This window comes from Trachemys scripta, chromosome 7 (assembly GCF_013100865.1).
Source record: "Trachemys scripta elegans isolate TJP31775 chromosome 7, CAS_Tse_1.0, whole genome shotgun sequence".
NCBI classification, from domain to species: Eukaryota; Metazoa; Chordata; order Testudines; family Emydidae; genus Trachemys; species Trachemys scripta.
In genome coordinates, this window is record NC_048304.1 from 20,514,817 (window position 1) to 20,541,504 (window position 26,688).

A 26,688-nucleotide genomic window follows, 5' to 3' on the forward strand; every position below is an offset into this window, starting at 1 on the left:
TGCAATTAAACATCCACAGCTGGCTTGTGTCAGCTGACTTGGGCTCACGGGGCTATTTGACTGTGGTGTAGACACTTGGATTTGGGCCCTGCAAGCCTGAGTCAGCTGACACAGGCCAGCTATGGGTGTTTAACTGCAGTGTAAACATACCCCCAAAGCCAGAGTTTTGAAGGCGGTTCTCATCTGTGACTCATTGGGCACCATACTGCATGGAGCCCTCTGCTCCACCACAGGTGCTCCTGAGCAAATCCAAGTGAACCTATCTGTGATGCTAGCTATGGCAGCTTCTCTCTCAGACAATATCTGAAACTTAGCCATCTTTCTTCATCCAACGCTCCAGCAGGGAGTCCTGGAAAAACCTTGTATCTAACAGGGCTAGCAAAGATGCCAGGGATAGAATGTTCTTTACATGTGGTCCATGAAACTTAAACAAACTACTTATTGTTACATAGTCGGTGTTATCTCTTCCTGTTCTTTCGAATGGGGAGCGCCAGACCCTGGAGTCCTAACTCAATCCTTATTCAGGCAAAACAGTAGAGCGACCCTAGAACTCATTCTGAGGTGGCCTACAATACATTAACATTCCTGATGATAGTCACCTAACTGAGGCTAATTTCCCCCCACAGCAAAAACTGCTTTTTGAATTGCCATCTTCAACAGAGAGTAGCTCCTGGCAGCCTGAGTCTTGGAGGTCACATAGTCTGGCACAACTTGGATCCATCAGAGACTGTGGAAACTTAGTTAGAGGATTATCAGTGGAACAGCACAAGGTATTTTTTTAGGAGATAATATTTGCAAAAGGCGGATGACAGCCAAGTCACCAAGCAAAGTGCTGTAGAAAAACAAGTTTTACCTTATGTGACCCTTGTTTCAACTCCCCCTTACCCCAAACAAGAAACTGCAATAGGGCCAGATCCTTTTCCCATTTAAATCAATGGGAAAATTCCCTTTGGCTGCAATTGTGTAGGATCAGGCCCAGAAAAAAGTACAATTCCTCTCTGTAAACAAGGTAATAAAGAAGAGGAACTGATGTCTGAGGCAATTCATGTGAATTTCCTGGCAATGAGGGCACCAAAAACAAACAAAACGCCCCCCCAACACTTGTCAACAGCCAGTGGTTCTGCACTGAGTTTTATAAATCACTTTTTGGATACACAATGACCTTCCTTTGTCCCATATTTATTATTGTTTCATTTGCACTAAAGAAAGAATTGGGAAATATTTGGCAAATGGACTGGAAGCTTGTCTAGAAGCTATTCACTGTCTGTGCTCTCTGTCTGCGCTCTAAGCTCCTTTGTATGTTCTAGATGTACGCTAGGAAAAAGGTTGGGCTTAGCTACCAAATGTTAGCTAACTGCAACCTAAACTTGACTGCTGTTCCTTGTGCCCTACAGAGTCCTACAGCAAGGCCCTCAGCACATCACAACAGATATCCTTGCACCTCCCACAGAAACGGGGGGAGGAGGGAGAGGCTATTTTCCACTATGTCCAACAATTAAAAAAACCACAGAACGTAAGAATAGCCATACTGGGTCGGACCAAAGGTCCATCTAGCCCAGTATCCTGTCTTCTGGCAGTGGCCAATGCCAGGTGCCACAGAGGGAATGAACAGAACAGGTAATCATCGAGTGATCCATCCTCTGTCGCCCATTCCCAGCTTCTGGCAAATAGAAGCTAGGGACACCGTCCCTGTCCATCTTGGCTAATAGCCATTGATGGATCTATCCTCCAAGAACTTATCTAGTTCTTTTTTGAACCCTGTTATAGTCTTGGCCTTCACAACATCCTCTAGCAAGAAGGAACACAGATGTGCCTAGTCAGGGCATTCATTCCTTTCCAAACTGATGCCCATGTCCTACACTTACAATAAAATGCTCCTCTGTAATTTTCATGGGATCGCCTAGCTTCAATAAGTATTTCTCCTTCACTGACCTCCATGAAAGATCTAGTCACATAGGGTAGGGTGACCAGATGTCCCGATTTTTATAGGAACAGTCCCTATATTTAGGGCTTTGTCTTGTATAGGCGCATATTACTCCCCACCCTCTGTCCTGATTTTTCTCTTACACTGTCATGTCACCATAATGTAGGGAGAACCAAATGTTGTAGCCCATGCAGAACTGAGAGGAGAATTCTGCCCTTTGGGTGTAAACCTAAGGATACTACAAGATGATGCATAAATCATGTTTCATATCTTTGCAGCATCTCCCAAATGACTTGGGGGTAAGAGAGGACAAAGGGAAAACAAGAAAAAGGGTCATTGCTGCTGCAAGAAAACCCCAAATTTGAGATGTTTGCCCATAGATTTCTTGGCCATCACTTTTTCTCCTTTTTACTTTCTGCATTGAAATGGAAGAATGCCCAAAAGAGCTGGATCTAGGCTTTTCACCTAGTCTTGTGTCCCGCCTATTTGACTAAGGAGGGAATTTACAGGAACTTTGTACAGAGAAATATGAGCGTAGTTATAAAGATGCTAAATTTAACCTAGGAAATATCAGCTGCTGCCAGACAAAAATACCAATGAAATAATCCATAACAAGCAAAACCCAGCATTGAGAGAGAGCGTTTATTTAAAAATGCTCGTATGCTTTGCATTTCCTAGAAGTACCATTTTATTAAATAATCAAAAGGTTTAAAAGGGCATAACAATCTTAAATCTCAAGATGCCCATTGATTTGTTTCTTAATATGTTCTATAAAACCTCTTCGGCCACATGATGGGCATTGCGCCTTCAGGGGAAATGATACAAGGATCCCGAAACCCATCCTCAGTTCTTACTGAGTCCTTACCCAGGCAAAACACTAACCCTTGTCTCAGTGTAAGTGCTAGGATACATACTCCTTATTGTCTCCTGGGGTATGAATCACTCATGAAATCTATTTCAACAAAACTATTTCACCTTCTGCCCTGTGAAGTCATTTGATGGCACAAAACCCCTGTTCCATTGAGACTAATGGAAAAAAATAAGAGACATCCAGTCATAGTTTACAATGACTGTGCCAACAGCATGGACAATATTGTGTTTTCCCTTTTTGATGGGCAGTGTTTATTCTTCTACCAGCTGTATTCATTTAATGTGTTTGTTACTCATCTATTCTATTTCACCACTTGTATATTTAGCAGTTTGCAATAGAGAATGTGTTCTTTAAACTGTTTTTTCTACAGTTATGCCTTAAATGGGTCCACATTTACAGGGGTGGATAACATCACCCAATGCTAGCATACATGAGATGCTAGATTTATACCACGGCTGGTAGTAATTCAGAAAAAATCTTTTAAATATTGTGAAATTCATATGGTCTTTATTAATTGTACAATATCTAACTCTAAAAGTAGAAAACTTAAGACACCTAAGAATATCCATTCCAGGAAAAAAAAAAAAAAAAAAAAACAGAATAACACACGCACCATATACCTATATGGACATGAAATTAGTTGTGGAATGGGTTTCTTTAGTCTAGAATGTCAGAGTGTATCACGAATAAAGCATTTATGGCTGCTTTTGTTTTCAGATTCCATTATAGAGACAGAAAGCCTTATGGAAAACCACAGACCTGTTGACCTGTGTTGCTGCTCCTGGTTAAATGGCTTGAATTCTTGGCCTGGGATAGATCTTTTTTGATGTCCTTAGATAACACACTACATTTGGTTAACATAATTTTCCCATGACTGTTGTTATGGTTACTCCATACAATATGTACAGCTGAATCAGTATTTAGACAGTAATGGGGGCATCATTGGTAGTGAAGTCTGAATAGCAGCATTCGAACACCCTGCCCAGGTTTAAGGCCTCAATTCAGGAACACATCCTGATTCAGGAACGCACTAAAGCACATACCGCAGTGTAAATATGGGCTTTCCTAAGTCAAGGCCTAGAATTTTATTCCAAAGTGACTGCTGAAGATTACATTAATTATTAATCTCTTCACTGTTCAGCCAATTAACATTCTACTGAAAATGACGACACATGGTATCGTAACTGCTCTAGTTGGACTGGAGGTGCATCCAGCTACCTGTACCTGGCATGTATAATAGCAATGAAAAGGTTAGGAGTTTGAATCTGGCCTCCTCATAAAATGTAAAGGGCTACTGTGAACTAGGATAGTGTCAGTTAAAGGGCACATGGAACCTTTGAAGGGAATTCAGGCTTAGCACCGTTCATAGAATGTCAGGGTTGGAAGGGATCTCAGGAGGTCATCTAGTCCAACCCCCTACTCAAAGCAGGACCAATCTCCAGACAGACTTTTGCCCCACATTCCCTAAATGGCCCCCTCAAGGATTGAGCTGACAACCCTGGATTTAGCAGGCCAATGCTCAAACCACTGAGCTATCCCTCCCCCTTCAAGAGTGAACTTGCGGTATGTACGACAGATCCATTTTTATCCTAACTTGTTTTAAGATGAGTGGAGGGGGGAAAGAGAATTACCTTTACTTTCTTAACCTTGCTCTACAAGAAGGTAAAGTAACAAGAAAAATCTTACCAGAAACTTGGTAAATTTGCACTCGTTCTCTCTCTTTTTTTTTTTTCCTCCAAGTTTAATTACAAATCTTATCACAAGCTGATCCAAATGTGTTGCAAAGGAATAATTTCTAAGCTCTTTGCAAACCTGGCTTTTCTCTAGAAGTAGAGACAAGGCAGGGCTGGAGACCACCTGCATTTCTGTTGAGACTTCCACTTCCTCTCTAGTCCATTGTCCAGAAAACAGAAGGGCTGTCATGCCTGATTTTTCAGTCACTGAACTCCCACAGATCCCTTTGACTTCAGTCGGAAGATTTAAATGCTTAGCATCTCTGATAATCAAGCCCAATAGTTTACACACGTGAGTGCACGTGGGTGTGCAGAAGAAGAAGAAATCCCTCCAGATTGAAACTTGGGACACAGTGTCAGCACTAGAGCAAATTGTTGGTGCAAAAACAGCCAGGTAGATATTAAAATTAAAAAGTGATCTGAGTTTATTACAATCAAATATGTTCTAGGGCCACATTTTGAACCACCAGCCCCACAATTGTGCCCAGAAAACATACGTGCACATAAATAACTGCACTGGCAAAACCTTCGTTTTCTTTTTCTTCTTCTTTTTACCCTTTTTCTGTTCCCTTTTATAGAGAATATTTTCTATTAGAGTCACAAATGAGTAACAAACTATTTGTATATAAGACCATTATATTTCAAGACAAAGATTAGATTGCATGGGTCAAGCTAAGACCTTTCAAAAAATCCAATAGAACATTGACTAATCTGCTGTGATTCAAGAGAAGGAACAACAAGACCAATCATGCCTCTTTCTTCGAGCCCTGGTATCTAGAGTCAAACTCTGCCGTGCCTAATCAAGCAAACTTTTCATTGAAAATAATTGAAGTTTTCCACAATTATGAATTTGGTTGTAGGGCTCTATAATTAAACCACTCGCAGAATCTTCTTCTCCCACCAATAATGCTTAGCATCTGACTGAACCAACAAAACCCAGGAAGTTCAGAGTCAAAAGCTGAAATCATAACCATAGCACAACTGCTTGTGCCTACCAAATTCAAAGTCTCCAGTGGTGGGGATCTCCGCTATAATTTGCACTCTAATACAGTGCAAAGGAAAAATGGAATTTCAAGCAATACTTTTAATGTCCTAGCTTGTGGTAAATGAGATTCTTTGCATTGTTTAAAGAGAGATTTCCTTATGTAATTTAAGATACTTAAAATCTGTTCTAGTTATCTATCAGAGGGGTAGCTGTGTTAGTCTGGATCTGTAAAAAGCAACCGAGTCCTGTGGCACCTTTAAGACTAACAAATGTATTGGAGCATAAGCTTTCGTGGGTGAATACCCACTTCATCAGACGCATGACGAAGTGGGTTTTCACCCACGAAAACTTATGCTCCAATACATTTGTTAGTCTTAAAGGTGCCACAGGACTCTGTTGCTTTGAAAAGATTTTTGAAATTCCAAAATTTCACGGGCAATGTTTGGGTCCAAGGTTTTAGTTTATCTCCCTGTTGAGGTACAAGAAGATGTATAATATCAGCCACTATATTTGGATCTGGATCCCAGTTCAGATTTTAAACATCTCCACGAAGTGTGGGTATGTTCGGATCCAAGATTTTGGTTCAGGCCTATCTCAACACAGATCATTTTTGGAACAGCTGTTAGTGTTATATAGCCCCTTCCATACTAAGAAGCAGGTTTAGGCTTCATTGATGTGGATTATCAGTGGTACCCTATTTTAAACTGTTTTGGTGAAGGTGGACAGGGTCTTATGGAGAAGTCTGTTTGACTCAGGAAGCACAAACAAGTACAAATTGAAGTAAAGTAGTGAATTTCAAGAACTCACCACGTTCTCTGTGTTCCCTGTCCCATTGGCAAGCTGGCATTCTTCTGCATGACCATTACAGAAGCAACTTCCCCGGACAATCAGATCATAGATAGCATAGTGGGCAAACCTCTGGGGTTTCTCCAGCAATCCCAAGCCTTGGCAGGGACACTCCTGTCTTTTTAATAAAAGGAGGCGCAGGTTGGTGAGTTTCAGGAGGTCTTGGGCCTCAGGACCATATGGGTTTTCGATCTTGTTGGTTGGAGTTAAGGCACGATAGATCACCTAGGAGGCAAACAGAAAACACATCCCTGAGGAGATGCAGCACCCCTGTGTATGTGCAATCCAGACAAAAGGATGCTCAGGAAAGAATAATATTCGCCATTTGGGAGGCTTCTCACAGACTTAGTCATGGTGGACAGGTATGAGGCACCAGGTGGTGGCGGACTGTGACAATTCAGAGGAATACTGGTGTTGTAAATACAATACTGTCCCCACTTTTCTACACCACTTTCCACCTGAGCATCTCAAAGCATTTAAAAAAAATACCTTCAGCCTCCCAATACCTCTGTTAGGTAGATAGTCTCACCATTCTAGAGTAGTATAAACTGAGGCACAGGGAGGTAAGGTGATCTGCTCAAAGCCACACAACTGGTTTGTGATAAAGCTGAAAATAGAAGCCAGGAATCATGAGTCAGTCCCCGAAACTAACGACCAGAAAACACAGCCTGTCACACCACTGTTAAACATTAGGATAAGCAGATTGTTTTAAAGACTGAGCCAAATTATTAATTAGGAGGGGTGAGAGAGAGAGAATCTGCAGTGTTCCAACAGTTCAGATGCAGGAATAAAGGCATCCTATAACTGCTGGACATAAGAGGCAAGGTTATTGTTTGTTTGGAGTTTTCATGTTGCTGAGAGAGGCGATTCATGTTACAGATTACAGAATCCCAAAGGAGTAATCGTTTTTTTTTCTTGGTATCAATGCTCTGATTTTGTGTTTAACAAAGGCTGCAGGAATATGTCCTATTTTAGCTTGGATTCCACTTTGACTCTTCCTCTCTTCAGGATCTTTTCTTTTTATTGTGAGGGTGGGTGGTGGAGATAGAGGGGTGACAGGGAACTAGAGAGCTGGTTGCATTAGTTCCCAGGCTGAGGTTCCCTTTATAGATGTGCTGGTCTCTGATTTGAGAGCTATTTTCTCCTCTGGCTGAGTTTTGCCATCATAGCAGAGGTACTTGCCCTCGGGGTTCTTTGGCCCTGCTTTATGGGCAGTGACAGTCTCTGTCTGACTAACTCTATCCGTGGAGTGAAAGCTTTGTTTCCATAGGGATTCCCTCTCTCTCTCTCTCTCTCTCTCTCTCTCTGGATTTTCTTTTTTAGTGGACAGACAAGTTTTAAATACTTGCTGTGTGTAAAATATTTCTTCCGTTCCTTTTTGTTTGCAGGGGCCAGAAAAGAGCTGGTGGTTTGTGCCTAATAGATAACTCTGTTGTGTGTCGATGGCACTTGGGAGATAAACCCCCTTAAAATAACAGAGTCAGCTTCCTGTCTCAGTAGCAGACCTGCACCTGACAGAGCTATGCCACAGTGCCAGCAGCACATTTCATGCCTTTCCACAGCGTTTTCTATTTTATAACTTTCCCTGTTTTTTATTCTCTCCTTTTATTCTGCAGAGCCATCCACAGAGTTGCAAATGACCCTGTCTGCTCAGACCAGAGATGTCCACATTCCCTTGTTCAATGGAGCTATGGGCAGATTGCCCAGCCTGTGCAACCCAGGTGCCTACATTCCCCTGATCAATGGAGCCATGATAAAATAGCCTAGTCCTTTCTGCCCAGATGTCCACATTCCCCTGATCAATGGAACCATAAGCAAATGACCCATTCAGTTTAGTCCATGGGCCCAACATTCCCCTGATCGATGGAGCCATAGGTCAATGACCAAATCTCTTTAGAACTGGATCCTACATTTGCTTATCAATGCAGTCATAGGCAAATGACCCAGTCTGATAGATCCAAAGATCAACATTTTTAGACTGCTAGAGCCATGTGGGAATATAGTGGTGTATTCACTCCTAGTTCTTAATTATACCATGTGCAAACATAATACTTGACACTTCTATAGAGCCTTCCAACATGAATTGTCTCAAAGCAAGTTATAAATAATAACATATGAAGCCCTGAAACAACCCTCTGAGGGTCTCTCGCACTGGCACAAGGGAGCCGAGGCCCAAAAAAAGTTGATCAGTCTGTTTAATCTGTGTTCTCGTCGTCTCTGTACAAGCTCCATTCTTCATGCTTACCATCAAGCCACCAGGACACCCGAGAGACCACAAGTTGGAGGAAAAAAATATTTTAGTGGCATCTTTCACTTTGACATGTCAGCTGAGGAATACTGACTGGCGTGGGTTTAAGAGCTGGAAGATCTGGATTCTAGTCCCAGCTCTGCCACTGACCTCCTGTACAACCATGGGCAAACCATTTAATCTATCTGTACCTCAGATTCCCTATCTGTAAAATAGGGAATCATAATACTGATCTACATCACAGGGTAGGTTGTGAAGTTTAATTCATTAATGTTTGTGCAAAGATTTGGGATTTTCAATAGAAAAGTGCTATAGAAAGATCAAAGCAGTATTTTTACTATTATTACATACATCTCTACCCAGATATAACGCGACCCGATATAACACGAATTCGGATATAATGCGGTAAAGCAGTGTTCGGGGAGGTGGGGCTGCGCACACCAGTGGATCAAAGCAAGTTCAATATAACGCAGTTTCACCTATAACGTGGTAAGATTTTTTTGGCTCCCGAAGACAGCGTTATATCGAGGTAGAGGTGTATCTTGAATCATATTTAAATCTGAGGGAAATAGAAGTGCATTGGCATATGCTGGCAATAAATTTGGCCCCGTGTAGTGTAATATTAGCAATCTTTTTATATATTAGTGTAAGCCACATTTTTCAGGTAGTGATTAGTGATTTGGGTATCCAGTTAATTGCCCATCCTCTCCAGATATTAATAGGTATCCTATGTAGCAGTGAGTTCTTTAGGCTGAAAGAACGGCTACAGGGTGCAAGCTCTCACTACTATTCTGCCTGCTTTCATGAAGATGTTTTGCATTTCCTTTCTTAACCTGCCACCTTGGAAAATACTTGGACTCCTTCAGGGGGAGTTGCTCTGACATTTCCAAATCCTCTTAGAGCTCCGAGTACCTACCCATCAGCAGAGATATTAATAGCCTTGGAAGTCCCATGGCCTCCATTTACGGAACAGCAATATTCTGTTCCATGTGAGACACAAGAATTTGCTTACATGATTAATTCATGATGTACTTCTGCTTTTTAGAATCAGCTCAATGGTGAGATTAGAGTTGTTTATCCCGATCTTTCCCAATGAAAGATTTTTACATTAAAACCTAATTCCAGTGACCTAACACAAGTGAACTCATGTATATGTTCTTCCCGGGCTCAGCAATCACTGGCTCCTCGCTAGCCTTCACTATTACAAGAATCACAGAAACTGAAGGCTCCTTCCACACTAGGGAAATTTGCACCGGAGTGCTAACGTAGACATGTTGCACTAATGCAAAGTGGAGTTTGAACTGGTGTGACTTACTCTGCAGTAAGTCAAAGAAGAGCAAGTCTTGCTTGACACTGGTGCAGTGTGTCGTTAAGGGTTTGCACAGGTGTCTGGAGTGAGTCACCTGAATGCATGCCCCATTTTGCACTGGTGGAGCACACCTGCATTAGTGTTTGATTCCGTTTAGCTACACCAGTGCAAATTTCTCTAGTGTACACAGAGCCTGAGTTTCAGATTCTTCAATCCATCACACTGCCTGGAGGAGAACTATGGTCCTTGAAATCCTGAAGATAAAATCTGTTATAAACGAATGATTGTGTAGTGTAATTACTGTTTCTTTGTTGCCTATTTATTTTTTTTCCTGACCTTGCTTACATTTTATTATTGTTTTATCATTAGTTGATCAATTGTTTTTTATATATGTTATGATGAAGGCCAGTAGGCATAATATAAAATACTGGTATTTATCAGGTGGGATCTGACATCTCATCTGATATATGCTTCCAGGAATAATTTATTAATAAATACAAGTCTACTAAAAATGTTTTTGCTAAAAAAAAAGATGATCAAATTGTATTTGTTTGTTTTCATTCCATCGGAAGGAACGCTGCCCTAGTTAGAAGTCAAATATATCCAATGATCGTATATATTGCTTGTGTGCTGCATACAGATTTTTTTTGTGACTTAGGAAGACCCTAAAGTCATTTCAATTAGTTACTCATTTCATAGGTCTGAGGAACTACAAAAAAAAGAGGCAAGGTGTTCTTGTGGCTAAAGAAAAGTTTGAGGAGATCTGGGTTTTAGTCAAAGCCCTGACGTAGACATCCTGCATAGCCTTAGGCAAGTCACTTAGAAACTGCTCCTGTTTAAATCCATGGGAACTTTCCCAGTGACATCAATGACCTCAATCACTACATGCCTCAGTTTATCCACTGGTAAAATGGGGATAAGAACCCTTAGCTCCTTTACAGGAGAGTGAGGGGATTAATTCATTAATGTATGTAAAGTGCTTTGAGATTCCCAGATGGAAGATTAAGTGAAAAATATTAATTTTAACTATTATCATTATTTTTTAAAAGGTGGCCATCTAAATAATGTCTGTGCTGGTGGTTTGAAAGATCACTAGATTAGAAGTGGATCTAAGGCTTAATAAACTTATAATGCCCTGGGCCATGGAAAGAGACAGTCTACACTGAAAGCTCTCAAATTATCTGATGCTCTGAGATCTGACCTTATCGTTAGTTTACAGGGCTGGGTTGTGCATTCTGAATTGTACGAGGCAGATTCTTGTCATACAAAGAGACATTTGACTTTTACATTTTGTTTACCTTACGGAAAACTTAATTTGATTATTAGCTTTCCCTGGGTCAGTTGCAAGTTTGGCATCCCAACAACGTTCCTGGAAAAAGGTCAGGAGAATGTAATAAACAAGTAATGGTGTTGTTCCTATTATTCTGATGCCAACTCTTGATCGGGATAATTCAAAGATGGCTTCCCAGTATGTGACATTCATCAGAAGGATATTCTATTCTATTTAAATCCATCAACGTGGTATCTGAGCCTTTCTGCTACCACACTTTCTGCCCTACATTTTTGAGAACCTTTCCCCAACATTAGTGTGTAGGTTTAGTGAGAGTTGTCTGTGCATATCTAAAGGACAGTCTTCTTCTCAATGGTCATTATAGATCCCATTCCGATAAATGCTGAGCTACTTTTTCCATTGAATTTGCTGGGAGTTGAGGGCTCTCAGCATCTCCTTAGAGGTTCTCAAGATCTTATGGAAATAGATTGTAAGTCCTGAGTTACCCTTATGACCAGAAACTGAAATTGTAGCTGAAAGCTTAGTAAGGATTTTCGTGCTTAAGTGCAGATCTGCTATGGAGTGCCCATTCATCACCTTAGTTCCCCTTCCCGCTCACACTTCTAATTTTCATCAGTCATTCAGCCATGATTCATAAAGATGGACATTATCCTTAGGGTGACCAGATGCCCTGATTTTATAGGGACAGGCCTGATATTTGGGGTTTTGTCTTATATAGGTGCTTATTACCCCCCCTACCCCATCCCGATTTTTTACACTTGCTGTCTGGTCACCCTAATTAACCTGGTCTGCCCTGACCATCCTAATAGCCAGGAAGTTAGCAGAATCCAGTTCAAAACTAATCAAGACAGCCATCTTTAGGGGATGTGTTTTTCTGTTCACCAGCTGGCACAGCATCATAGTGGATGATATTTTATCTCCAGTCAAGAGGGTCATCTTCATTCCAGAGACAATGTCTCAGATTTTTGATTTCTTGCCATTCACTGAATCCATGTTTTGCTTCTCCACTCTTGAGGCAGATAATTTTGTTTTTTTAACATGATCTCCTAGCCTGCAGTAGTCAGAAAAGATGTGGACACAACAAAAGCTCCCCTCATAGCCTCAGGTCAAGGAATATGAGTCACGCGTGCAGGGCAGTTCCTATGCATGCTCTCCTACAAAAGAAGATCCTTGTGCAGAACAAAAAATGGATATTGCAAATCATCGCTAAGATATGCTGATCACGTTGCATGCAATTGGCTTAATGAGGACAATAATGTCCCTGCACTCAAAGCATGCCCGTCAGAAAGAAGCCATAATAAAAACTTCCATCAATCCAAAATGTTCTTCAGTAGTAGGTTACTTGCAAGTTGATTTAGTTCTGAAGGGTGTAATAAGCATTTTCACCTCTCAAATTTTCCTACCCTTTAACAGATGTTATATGATCAATCTAATGGAACTACAGTGCTAAATGCATTATTCCATCCTGCAATGCAAGAGTGTTCTTTGTCCTGTTTCAGAACATCATTAGAAAAACACATCATTAGAAACACACAGAAATTCCAGTTTTCTTTTTAGCTATTTGAGCATCTCATCGATTTGCGGAACAGGTTTGCTCCAAATCACTGCATTTCCATCCTTTCATTATGGACAGTAAAACTATGGAACAATTAAAAAACAAAATATGGCAGTTTATTAAATAAAAATCTATGCATTTAATTTTTGTTTTGCACCTATGATCCCGTTAAACCCAGCTACAAAGTGACATCTTGGGTTAGTTCTATGCTTTCCAGCACAGTGAGGGGGGCTGATACCTCTTCAACTTACATTTGCTTTGGGCTATTTCAGTGATCAAATCTTCCATTCAACATCCAGCCTTATCATCAGTATGGCGGCTCCGTTTTGGATTCAGAATATCCAAAACATTTCTCCTAAATTCATCTCATACCTATGCAGGGCAATCCAAACAGTATGTCAGAGCAGCCGTCTGCTGCTGGTGGTTGCTGTTGCTGGTTGGTGGTAGAGTAATGCACAGTCTGAGAGGAATTATTCATTGCTTAGAGGTCAGAAGGCAATGGGAAAGGACCCTGTGCGATGAAGGGAAAAACTATTTCACTAGGAGGGTGGTGAAGCACTGGAATGGGTTACCTAGGGAGGTGGTGGAATCTCCATCCTTAGAGGTTTTTAAGCCCGAATTGACAAAGCCCTGGCTGGGATGATTTAGTTGGGGTTGGTCCTGCTTTGAGAAGGGGGTTGGACTAGATGACCTCCTGAGGTCTCTTCCAGCCCTAATCTTCTATGATTCTATAAAAGTTAGAGACAGACAATACTGAAATGTCAATCAACTCCCTTCCTTCTCCCCCCGCCCAAACTTTTGTGGTGTAGATATAATAATATAATTTCATTATATAAAGCAATGCTGTGCCATCATCTAGAATACTATGTTCAGTTCCAGTCCCCCTTCTCAAACACGATGTAGCAGAAAGAGAGGAGATCTAAAGATAGGCAGTGAGAATGAATAGAGGTGATGTTTAGTCTCCGTGATCCATTTTGTCTTTGGCCCTTCTGCTGAGACTACCAGCAAGGTGTCAAGTGGTGTTGAATTAGCACTTGTCCCATGTTTTGCAGGATCATCCCAGTTTCTTCAAATAAGTCCCACATCCTGCAGGGAAGGACTGCAGGATAATTTAAATGTCCCAAAACTTGCCCCAGGCCTATACAACATCATGATCTTGCAACATTTCATCAGGACCTGAGGCCATTTCCATAAGGCCATCACACTGCAACGCAACATGATGTTTCCTCTTAAGGCAACGAGTGTTTTCTGAAACCCAAACTGCAAACACCTGTGTGATGGTTTCTGTGATGTGGACGCCTGTCTGCTAGGAACTGGACTGAGAACAATGAAACTCATTTCACACTGGCTGCCAAACAGCAATAAAAAAGTAACAACGTCCAGTCGTGGTTAGATTGGATCTGATGACCTAGGCTGGATTCTGATGGGAAAGGCACCATTGCCCATCACCAACACCGCTTCTTCTCTACCTTTCCTATGCAAAACTTCTTGAAAGATTTCCGAAGAACCAATCTGCAGAACAGAGATCTAATGGAAATCTAAGCTGCCACTGTCTTGGTGATCATAGTAATACATAGAAAAACCACAGAGCAGTTAATAAATTATCTTCTGCGTGGAGTTAAAAACAAAAACCATGTAAATTATCCACCAGGCTAATAACTTCTCTCATAAAGAGATTTTTTTTCTCAATTGAGACTTGAAAAAAGAAGTGGCAGCTTCTCCAAGCTTTTATATAACAGCGTGAGGATGAGAAATCTATTTGGTATCTGCTGCCCGGCATGTCAGGAAGTGCAGAAATAATGCTAGAAAAACAGTGTGTTTTTTCTGGCTAGTTTACAAGCTGCCAAACAAATATCCCTGACCTGGCTCATTATAAACCTGGTCAGAATGGGTTGCCCCTGGCTCTCTGCAGTTCATAAAACAGGGAGGCAGGCCCCCAGACTGTCCCCTCTCTGCCCCAGTTGTTTCTTCCAGGTTCAAGTCACCCTCAGACACAATCCCCATGTATCTTTAAGCTTGTCCTCCAGAGAAGTGAAGCCTGGCAGTGTTATCCACTTGTTTATTCTGCCGGCGTTAACTGCTTCCCGCCAATATGCCTCTGCATTTTCTCTCCTCTACAGCTCAAGTTAAACTAAATGCTGAACAGACAACCCTAGTCATAACATTTGGGCACTTGCCTTCAAGAGTGACTAATCCCTCGTCGAATCCTTTCCAGCTGGAAGTTGGAAGAATCCATGGATCACGCTCAGCTCGGTTTGCTATGCCTGCTGCAGATCTCCTGGACATTTCACTAGACCATTCGACTCCGTCCCTTGCACCTCAGCTATTAGGGGGCTTGATCTTGCAGAAAGATGAGCAATCCCATTTGTCATTGACTTCGATGCTTTGTTGAATCAGATCCTTAAATAGCTGCTGATGCCTCATTGAAAATCTTGTAAATTATTAGCATATCCACATATTGCAGGTAAAGAGAGGGCTCTTCCATCTTTTATTTAAGGGCATTTGCTTGAAAATAGTTTCCCCTGCTTAAAGGGGCACCAAAATGCAAGTTCACCGAGGGTGCCATTTTCCCTAAGGCCGGCCCTGCTTAAGAGATCACCTGGGCCTGCTGCTTATCCCTCTGTGGAGCCCTTAACATTGTCAGTTCACTAATCGTTGTGAGGCCACAAGTAGATTATGGTGGCAAGTGGGAGGAATAAGCAATGGGTCCAAATCTTGCAGCCCTGACCTCTCTGTCCCTAATCAGGAAAAACTATGATTGTAGTAATAAGAGTTTTGCTTGAGAAAGGACTGAGCAAATATTGTGCATGGCTATCCCTCTTCCCACCCCTTTGCAGCACTGTCCTCTTCTTTCTGGACTCTGAACAGGACCCTCTGTGGGTCAGGCATCTGTATGTCCAGGTACGCTACGCGCACATAACCCTGTCCCCTGCACTGGTCCCTATAAAGAAGCACTGAGTTTTGAGAGGATTTCCCCATGTAATGCAGAGCCTCCTCTGGGGTAGCAGCTACCCAGGGAGTTTCTAGCAGTGTTGCTCCATTGCAGTTAGGGGGGGCAGAGACCCGGGGCCTCCATGGTGATGGCTCTGCCCGATGTTTGAGCAAATTGGTGCTTGTGAAGCAGAGAGCTGCACCCCCTTACACCAGGTCTGAATTTGACCCTCACCGTGTTTTTTTTTAATAGGAATACTTAAAAATCTGTTAGTTTAAAAGTGACATCTTTGCCAAACAGGCAGCACGGGGCACTCCCATACCCAAGGGGGTCACCGTGGTTTAGACAATGAAGAGTGTACAGGTCTTCCAAGCAAGGCACATTTCACACGTTGCCTAGGAACCAGTTACCTTAGTCAGGCATACACAATTTCTCTCCCCCCAGTGAATTCCAGTAATGGGCTTATTCTATCACACTTCACTGGTGTCATCTGTCACACAGACACGCACAGAATTTGATTTAAAACTCACTTATACTCTTCAGACCCAATATCGTAGGGTCTTATTTCTGATCATCAGCTCCTGAGGCTGTAAGTAGGACACTGTGATACAGACCCTGCATGTCAATGCCTTACTTTTATACAAACATCTTATTCTACAGAGAAGAACATTTGTTTCCATTTCTGGATGCTCTAGTTTATTAAAAATGTGCTCCTAATGTCCCACATCCTTGAATGCCCGTGCTGTCAGTATGCAGGTTCTAGAATTTCCATCCTTATCTCCACCAGATGGGATCTGAACTCCCAGGCTTCTGAGCAAACCAAAGTCCGACTGCAATATTGAATTAATTTAACCTTTTGCCTTGGCCACATCTTCAGTTAAATTATCTGTCCCTATCGATAATATTAGTGCTGGTACCTACATACAATAGTGAGTGGTGCCTTAGAAATGTAGACGTATAGACAAGTAGTAAAAAGTTCAATCTACTGATGCATAATGCCACACAGAAGCATTACTGTAGACAGATGTTTTACTGTAGGTGAACAAATCTTCTAAAAAATGTTATTCCATAGAGTTATGCTGGGGGTTGGATGAAGCTGGTGGGCGTAACAGCCATCCTTCATTTGGGATAAATGTAAGAAGCAACTAAGCTCCTTTTGGAGTATAATAGCTAAAGCCAAAAGGAGCCACTGCCCAAAACATACACCACATGCAAGGCTGGTCAGGAACAGAGCTATGTGGATAGAGGGGTTTCACTGGGAGTTGAATGCAAACACAGATGGCAGAATATTGCTTTGGTGGAGGTGTGTGTGTATATATGTGACCAGATGCAGCCAGAAACATCACAGACACAGAGAGAGAAGGCAGCAGAAAGTCAAGGATAGCTAGAGAAGAACTTGTAATGTGATCAAGAGAAAGGTAAAAGAGAGCTTTTGGGGTACTGTGCTGGCTGGAAAAAGAGGCTTGGAATAATGAGCAAGGAAATGGTCTCCTCTTGTTTGATTCTTACTGTGTTCAGGGAAACAGGACTTTGTGTGCATTCTTTGTAAATAAGCAGGATTGCGTCAAAGAAATCCCTGACCCATTATCAATTTTTCCTCCTAACAGAAACAACCTGCAAGACCTTGAATATTGGCTACCAGCTCAGGTCAAAAGGGGTAATACTAGCATCTTAATCATCTGAACATTAATTGGTAACTTCAGTTGGGAACAAGTTAGATAATTTCTCAGAAGTTACCACCTTGTGCTATGAGTTCACCAGCTCTCACGCAAAGCTGGCTTCAGCAACTGGATGGGGGAACGCCAAAGAAAACAAAGGATGCTGCAGGAAATAGCATTGGGGATTTCTTAGGTGGCACTCTTCCTTCTGAGTCAGTACTGAATCAGTGTCCCGGGGGCACTGTGCAGATATAGGTGACATCTTTAGAATAAGATGTAAAAACTCAGGTTATGACCACATGTGGTTAAAAATCCCATGGCACTTTTTGTAAGAGTAGGACTGTTAGATCAATGGTTCTGATCAACTTTCACTTTTGGTAACTACATTCCGCCTCCCACTCTCCGTCCATCAGTTTCATTAGAATAAAAATCTGTTGTGTCATGGTCCTGGCTCAGAATGTCTAATGCATTTGTACCCCAGAAATACCCACATTTCAGTGATGATGGTGAATTAAGTGGTCCTCATAAAGGCTGTCCAGAACTTCAGGATCCTTTGGGATTATGGGTGCCATATAAATGAAAGATTATTAATGTTATTGCTGCATATCAGTATTCCTCTTCTTGTTCTCCGGGAAGCTGTTGTATCATGTTGCTGTGCGCTGCTACACACCTGCTACATTTCATTGCAGAGGTGGCTGAACTTCAGTGGTGGGTAGGGTGACCAGACAGCAAGTGTGAAAAATCGGGACAGGGGTTGCGGTAATAGGAGCCTATATAAGAAAAAGACCCAAAAATCGGGACTGTCCCTATAAAATCAGGACATCTGGTCACCCTAATGGTGGGTGAAGTGATCCTATCTGTTTTTAGTTCATTCATCAGTTTGTAGAACTATTTGGGCTCTTCAAGGTTGTAAGGTCTATGTAAATATATTATTATTATTAATAATCTACATTTCCAGCATATTATATTGGCTCGATGATAAATTGAACTTTTTTTGCTACACAAAATGACATTTGTCATTGCAGAGACTTGTGTTGGATGAAGCTTTTACTGTCTGATTTTCTGCCCTCCACATCTCAGATTTAATTTAGCAGCAACACATGGTCTTAATGATATTCTCCAAGGTTAAATAAAAATGTAAGCACAAACCAAAGTGTTACAGAGACAGGGGCTTTTGTTACAGAGGCAGGGGAAAGAAGTATGGTTTGTGATTAAGGCCTGTGTCATAACTATAAAGGGAAGGGTAACAGCTGTCCTGTGTACAGTACTATAAAATCTTTCCTGGCCAGAGACTCCAAAATCCTTTTCCCTGTAAAGGGTTAAGAAGCTCAGGTAACCTGGCTGGCATCTGACCTAAAGGACCAATAAAGGGACAAGATTATTTGCAAGGGGGGGGGGGGGGGGGAAGACTTTTGTTTGTGGCAGAAGTGGGATCATTTAAACCCAAAAGCCAGTAAGATTTTTTTTTCCTTCTAGCTGCTTGAAAAGCAGAGCTGGAGGTAGATAGATGCATATCTTATCTCTCCTTGCCTGAAGGCAGAGGTGTTAAGTTCTTTTAACAAGGTCCTTTGTTAAAAGGAGTGTTCAAATGAGCAAACTTGACTGGTAAAAGAAATTTACAAGCTGAATTGTTTTTTTTTTCTTTTTACATCCTCGGGAGTAGCTAGTTAGAAAGTCTCTGTTAACTCAGCAGCAGCCAGAGCTGAGAGCTTCCCAGTTTCAGTCAACTGCAGAGGGGGTGACCCAGCACAAAAAAAACCAGGAAAATGACTACCAAAAAAGTAGCTAAAAAAATAGAAATGGCCAAACTAGAAACAGAAGAAAATAAAAGAAAACATCAGAGACTGCTTCAATTAACAAAACTCAAGACAGAGCAGAGAGCAAGAGAAGAAAAAGCCAAAGAGGAGGCCCACAAGAGAGAGATGGAGCTCAAAGGAAAAAAGGATGGTGGCGTGGAAAAGGTGAACCTCTCCATGACCCTTGAACGGCTGCAGCAACAGCAGATCAAGGAGCTGTGCACAAGCTTTGCATCAATTTTCTCAGCCACTCCAGAATGAACCGAACGGGCATACCACTCCATTGACACAGGTAATGCTCACCCAATGAGAACCCCACCCTACCGGGAGTCACCTCATGCCAAAACTGCTATACAAAGGGAGATCCAGGACATGCTACAGATGGGTATAATCCGCCCCTCTAATAGTGCATGGGCATCTCCAGTGGTTCTAGTTCCCAAACCAGATGGGGAAATATGCTTTTGCGTGCACTACCGTAAGCTAAATGCTGTAACTCGTCCTGACAACTATCCAATGCCACGCACAGATGAGCTATTGGAGAAATTGGGACATGCCCAATTCATCTCTACTTTAGACTTAACCAAGGGATACTGGCAAGTACCCCTAAATAAACCCGCTAAGGAAAGGTCAGCCTTCGTCACCCAGGCAGGGGTGTATGAATTCAATGTACTCCCTTTCAGGTTGCAAAATGCACCCGCCACCTTCCAAAGACTTGTAAATGGTCTCCTAGCGGGATTGGGAAAATTTGCAGTTGCCTACCTCGATGATGTGGCAATTTTTTCTGATTCATGGGCAGAGCACATGGAGCACCTGGAAAAAGTCTTCGAGCGCATCCGGCAGGCAGGACTAACTGTTAAGGCTAAAAAGTGTCAAATAGGCCAAAACAAAGTAACTTACCTGGGGCACGAGGTGGGTCGAGGAACTGTAAATCCCCTACAGGCCAAAGTGAATGCTATCCAAAAGTGGCCGGTTCCAAAGTCTAAAACACAGGTCCAATCCTTCTTAGGCTTGGCTGAATATTATAGGCAATTTGTACCCCACTACAGCCAAATCGCCGCCCCGCTGACAGACCTAACCAAAAAGAACCAGCCAAATGCAGTTCAGTGGACTGATAAGTGTCAAAAGGCCTTTAACCAGCTTAAGGCAACACTCATGTCTAACCCTGTGCTAAGGGCCCCAGACTTTAACAAACCGTTCCAAGTAACCACAAATGCGTCCGAGTGAGGCGTGGGAGCAGTTTTAATGCAGAAAGGACCAAATCAAAAATTCCATCCTGTCGTGTTTCTCAGTAAGAAACTGTCTGAGAGGGAAAGCCATTGGTCAATCAGCAAAAAGGAATGCTATGCCATTGTGTACGCACTAAAAAAGCTACGCCCATATGTTTGGGGACGGCGTTTCCAACTACAAACAGACCATGCTGCGCTACAGTGGCTTCATACCGCCAAGGAAAATAACAAAAAACTTCTTCGGTGGAGTTTAGCTCTCCAAAAATTTGATTTTGAAATACAACACATTTTGGAAGCTTCTAACAAAGTGGCTGATGCACTCTCCTGGGAAAGTTTCCCAGAGTTAACTGGTTAACAATTGTTCTTGAAATGAAACATATTGTTAGTTTTTATATAATCAGTAGTATGTCTAAAGGTACATGTGTCTTATTAACTCTGTTTTCTCCTAGAACTCCAGGAAGAAATCACAGCCAGTGTGGAACCAAACGTCCAACACTATCTGTGATTTGGGGGGCGTGTCATAACTATAAAGGGAAGGGTAACAGCTGTCCTGTGTACAGTACTATAAAATCTCTCCTGGCCAGAGACTCCAAAATCCTTTTCCCTGTAAAGGGTTAAGAAGCTCAGGTAAACTGGCTGGCATCTGACCTAAAGGACCAATAAGGGGACAAGATACTTTCAAATCTTGGGGGGGGGGAAGACTTTTGTTTGTGTTCTTTGTTTGAGAGAGCATTCGTTCTCGGGACTGAGAGGGACCAGACATCAATCCAGGTTCTCCACATCTTTCTAAACAAGTCTCTCCTATTTCAAACTTGTAAGTAAATAGCCAGGCAAGGCGTGTTAGTTTTCCTTTGTTTTCTCAACTTGTAAATGTACCTTTTACTAGAGTGTTTATCTTTGTTTGCTGTACTTTGAACCTAAGACTAGAGGGGAGTCCTCTGAGCTCTTTAAGTTTGATTACCCTGTAAGGTTAATTTCCATACTGATTTTACAGAGATGATTTTTACCTTTTTCTTTAATTAAAAGCCTTCTTTTTAAGAACCTGATTGATCTTTCCTTGTTTTAGATCCAAGGGGGTTGGATCTGTATTCACCAGGAGTTGGTGGGAGAAAGGAGGGGAATGGTTAATTTCTCCTTGTTTTAGATCCAAGGGGTTTGGATCTGTATTCACTAGGGAATTGGTGAAGGTTTTTCAAGGCTTCCCAGGGAGGGAATCCATTGCAAATGGTGGCAGCGGAACCAGAGCTAAGCTGGTAGTTAAGCTTAGAAGTTTTCATGCAGGCCCCTACATTTGTACCCTAAAGTTCAAAGTGGGGATACAGCCTTGACAGCCTGTGATTCGGGACACCTGGATTCTACTCCTAACTTTACGAGAAGCCTCCTGTGCGACCATGGGCAAATCATTTCGCCTTTCTGTGCCTCAGTTTCTCCATCTGTAAAATGGCAATAATGCCATTTATGTGTGTTCTGAGGTGTGATGCATTAGATTTTGTAAAGTACTAAGAGCCTTGATCAGAAGGTGCTATAACAATGCAAAATGGTATTAGGTGTTTAGAGAGTATGTTGATGAGTGCAAAAGAAATAACCAAACGGAAAACGGAAAAGTGCAGTTGTCTTAAATGCAATGCCACTTTCCTTATTTCATGTTTTAAAAAAATCATATTCACTAATTAGCAGAGCTACAACTTAAACAACAGGACAGTCTGGGAGTCAGACCAGCGGCCACAAATTTCCAATACGTGCACGATCCATATGTATAGGTCTTATGCTGCCAATGCACAGGGGTGAATTTCGCCCTTCACCCCTCTATCCCTCAGCTTCCCAGCCTGATAATAAATCCTTAACCCCTCAGCAGCTGTGACGTAATAAGCACCACTGGAATTCCTACAATTTCATTTTAAGCAAACCAGGACATCTCCTCGCACATCCTTGCTTATTTTGCAGTCAAGTCCCAATGCCAAACCTGGGACAGCATGATCACTTCTGTAACTACATATTGTGATGCCATAAATAGGACTGTGACCTCACTAAAGGATCTTACAGAAGATGTAGTAAGGCTCTCGGAGGCACTTATTCAAATATGAATATCTATGATTACAGCCAAGTGAACCCAGGAGATGTCTAGCCATTCATGTATAACTGTTCTCTTTTTCTTCAGATTTGTTCACATAACATAAGAGAGGCAGTATAGTCCAATGGAGAAGGCATTGGACTTGGTTGGAATCCAGAGACTTAGGTTCTAAGCTCGGCTATCTCATCAACCTGCTGTGTGATCTTAGGTAAGTCACTTCTCCTCTCTGTGCCATCGGTAAAATGTGAATAATGATACTTACCCCCCTTGCCACCTGAAGTGCTTTGAGATCTATGGATAAAAAGTGCTATATATGAAGTAGCTATTTTATTAGTAAATAATTAATAACTCCTCTTTAAAGAGACATTGTCAGTATAAACATAGTGTATATTTCTTTAAAATCATCTCCTTTTCTATCTAATGGATTAACACAGAACGAGTTTTACAAATCTAATTTACTGTTCAATATTTATGCTAGTTTCCCATTTTCCCCCTAACTTCATTCAGCTTGGACAATGAAACTAGGTTGGTCAGTTTCACTTCCTGTTTTTAAACAGTTTCACTTCCTAATCCTCAGGCACTAGCAAAATATTGCATGTGGCAACACTGAAAGTGACTGTTTACATTAAAGATGATTTGACTGACCTAAAAAAACCCATGAAAGCATTTGTATTCCCTTTTTTTTCCTGAAACTTCCCCTTTGTGTTCCCCTCACCTCCTCTTTTATTTTCTTAATGTAAAACCTAAATGTTGTGCCTACCTTTATTTACTGATTTGGACAGTATCCCTTTCAACACGTAGTCCCTGATTTTTAGCCAGTTTTTAACTGACCCTCTAAATATGGTCCAAATGTCTGTTATCACTTACCTCCCCTCTAGTGCAAGGCACTGCGTCTGAATACCTCGAAGTGCACAGAGAGCCCTCTTCAATAAGATCATCTTGAAGCCCAAACGTTGCTGTACAGTTGACGGAAAAATATTTGTAGGGCCTCCACGTCTGGCCATTGTCCTGAGACCTCTCCAGTACCATAGCACCTGGGCGTGGTGACTTGAACACTACTATGACGTGAGTCAAGTAGAACGCTGTTTCCAAGTCCAGCCTGATTTCTTCCCTGTGTACCCCTTGTGCAGACTGCCACCAGGAACCAGGATTTAGGAAGAAATCATCTGTCATATCAGAGGGAAGGTGGGAGTTATCAGGCTGATTGGCATTGCATTTAGTGCAGCGGGGCTGCCCACAGCCTTGGGAGACCCAATGAAGGAGGTGCTGGTCTGGGTAGAAGCAATAAAGTTCTGTGCTGTTCTGCCCACATGTGGTAAGAGAGACTGGAGTCCTGCCTGTTGCTAGATTCCCTACAGGAGGATTGCAGGAGTGGCCGTCACAGCGGAAGGTTCGTAGCTTTACTGGATCTGAAATACAGTAGTAAGAAACAAAACTAAACAGAATTTCTCATTATTTAAATACAGGGAAGGAGATACAGTCTTCTGACAATCTAAACCATCATGGAGACATTTGTCCATCTACACCACTAAAGAATTGTCAGAACATTCAGCACCACAACTGAGGACAGATTTTTTTGAAAGAACTCAGCATGGAGGGTGCTGGTCTCTTCAGAAAATGTGACCTAATTGTCACAGGGTTAGTTTCTGGGTGAATCTAGCCTTATTTTCGGTGCCAAACTGGGAACTGAACTCTTCTGAAAACCTGGCCCCAGTTGTCAATGATGAGCACTTGAAAATCCGGCCTTGATCTCCTCTGAAAATGTGACCCCTCTTGTCCAGTATTACACATCTATATATCTCTTTAATGATAGAACCCATGTGTTCTCTCGCATTTATTTTACCGTAGTGAAGCTATGCACCTACAGAACAGGTATAGTCCATGTATTATATATTATTTGTTTTGCAAACGTGCCTACAGGCTCCAATCAGGGATTGAAGCCCCATTGTGCTGGGCTTTATACAAACAGATAACAAAAAGATGGTTCCTGCCCCCAAAATGAAGGCCAGTATTTTCACATATGGGTGCCTAAGGTTAGGTACCTACACCCATATTTTGACTCAACCTAAGTGGCCTGATTTTCAGATGTGTTGAGCATTAACATCACCTGGAACTGTGGGGTTTTAGCAGCCCTGAAGTATCAGTTCCCTCGTTTAAGTACCTAAATATAGTGTCAAGGTAGGAACTTCAGGCAACCAGGTTTGCAAATGCTGGGCAAAATGTTTAGAAACCAAGTTCTACTGATTATATATTTATTTTTTTCTTTACAAAAGTTCTACTGTTTATATATTCCTTTAGAAACTAAGAAAATTAAAAGAAATCTAAAAAATCCTAATATTTACATTTGTTCATCTCTATAGTTCCTATATGGAAATCATTAATACCTTGTGACGTTGAAGTTATAGGTCAGTCCCAAGACCTTATTATCAGTCTAAGGAAAATCACCTTTCTAATGACATATGACCCAGTCTTCATTTCTTAACAGTCCAGAAGGAGTTAAAGTCTAACCTTACAAGGCCATAAATCTAATCTGAGGGGAGGTCACAAGTCAAATCCTAGGACTCTGTACAAGTCCTACAGGAAATGACCCTTCCAGAGAAACTTGGAATGGCCTTAAATGCTTAGTAGTCTAGGAGAAGTTCAAAGATCAACTGTTAATTCAAGATTTAGCAAATTATGGGCCAAATCCTGAAATCCTTATTCAGTTTTTATTCTGTCCTTACTCAGGCAAAACACCCTTTAAAGTCAAGTTAGGCCTGGGAAAAGACGTGAGGATTTAGCCCTATAAAACTATGGAAATCATAAGCATTGAACCATAAAGTCCAATTTATGGGGGGGAAATGAGCCCAGCTCGTGTGGCTTTGCTCTTTGTTTCTCTTCTGTCCTTCATTTTTAGGTAGATGGTGGCATTTATGCTGCAGATCTCAGGAGTGAGTGGTGAGGATTTCCACTGGTCCAAGAGAAGCGCTGGACACAGATTGTGTCTCAGACACACAGGCAATCTCTTTAGGCAGGGCTGCTGGAACTATTTTTATAGTGGGGGTGCTGAGAGCCATTGAACCAAATTATAAATCCTGTATAGAATGGAAGCCACTTCAAGTCAGGGAGTGCTAGTTCCAGCACCTATGTCTTTGGGATTGCCTTGTGAACATGTGCAATATGTTCCAATGCTCCCCACAAAGTGCTGGCCATACTATACAGACTAGTATAAAGAGGGGGCAGGGCGAAGGCCCAGCCGTGTCCCAGCAACCTTCTCCTTGCAGGGTGGAGAACCAGGAACAAGCAGTCCCTCAAGCCTGCTGAAGGTCTGATTGTTGGAGCCTTCTTGCACATGCCTCCAACACGGCATTGTAAGCAAGGTCCTGTCATGATCTTGCTCTTTGCACCGTTGCCCCATATTTTGTCTCATATTTGTGTATCACAGGCTAAAAGTATCAGAGGGGTAGCCGTGTTAGTCTGAATCTGTAAAAAGCAACAGAGGGTCCTGTGGCACCTTTGAGACTAACAGAAGTATTGGGAGCATAAGCTTTCGTGGGTAAGAACCTCACTTCTTCAGATGCAAGTAATGGAAATCTCACAGGCTAAAAGGTAGAAGTTGGAGGGACCAAGGTATCAATCTGGCAGCTTAAAGATGCAGTAAATTAACTGAAAAATTTTAAAAGATATGTGTATCAACAGAGCTCCACAGCCTGCTGATGATAATAGTTCTACAAACTAATACTGTAAGAGTATCGTAATGAAAACCAGAAATCAGGCACAAACCATAATCTCTTGGAGTCCAAAATTCAGATCTTTTCCCCAAGATTTTCCCTTAATATCATGCATTCTTCAAAATCCGTAGTACTTGTCAGCCTCTGAAGCTATTTCAAGACATTTGTTCACTGTTTACCCTGATGAACACACTAACCTCGTTTAGTGTCTGAGCCAAGTGTATTGTGCAATATGGGCTCAATAGCCATTTTGTTCAGACCCCTTTTCTGATTGCATCTCATCTTTTGTGAACCGAAGTAGTAGTTCTGTGTGATGCTGAATGAGGCCACTGGTCCAGCTAAGTAAAAGTTGGTACGTGCTGATAGGTAGAGCTGAGCAAATGATTGATTTTTCATTTGGTTCAATCCAAAATGGAAAACTTTCAGTTTTTCTTGCTGAAATGAAAGACTGAAAAAAATGTTTCTGGTCAAACAAAATGTTTCGTTTCCAGATTTTTAAAATCTTTTTTTTTGGGGGGGGGGGGGGGGGGGGG

The 26,688-nt window shown here is 41.8% G+C and overlaps 1 protein-coding gene across 2 annotated transcripts in view; it reads right to left on the reverse strand.

Annotated features, from left to right (window-relative positions):
• Window positions 1-26,688, reverse strand: part of LOC117880397 (netrin-4-like) — a 73,391-nt gene that overhangs the window by 38,748 nt on the left and 7,955 nt on the right. For both annotated transcript variants that reach the window (XM_034776546.1, XM_034776547.1), the window contains exons 2-3: window positions 23,313-23,854; window positions 6,321-6,584 (exon numbers count right to left, since the gene is read on the reverse strand). In XM_034776546.1, coding sequence (XP_034632437.1) covers window positions 6,321-6,584; window positions 23,313-23,854 — 806 coding nt within the window. The remainder of the gene's footprint in view (window positions 1-6,320; window positions 6,585-23,312; window positions 23,855-26,688) is intronic.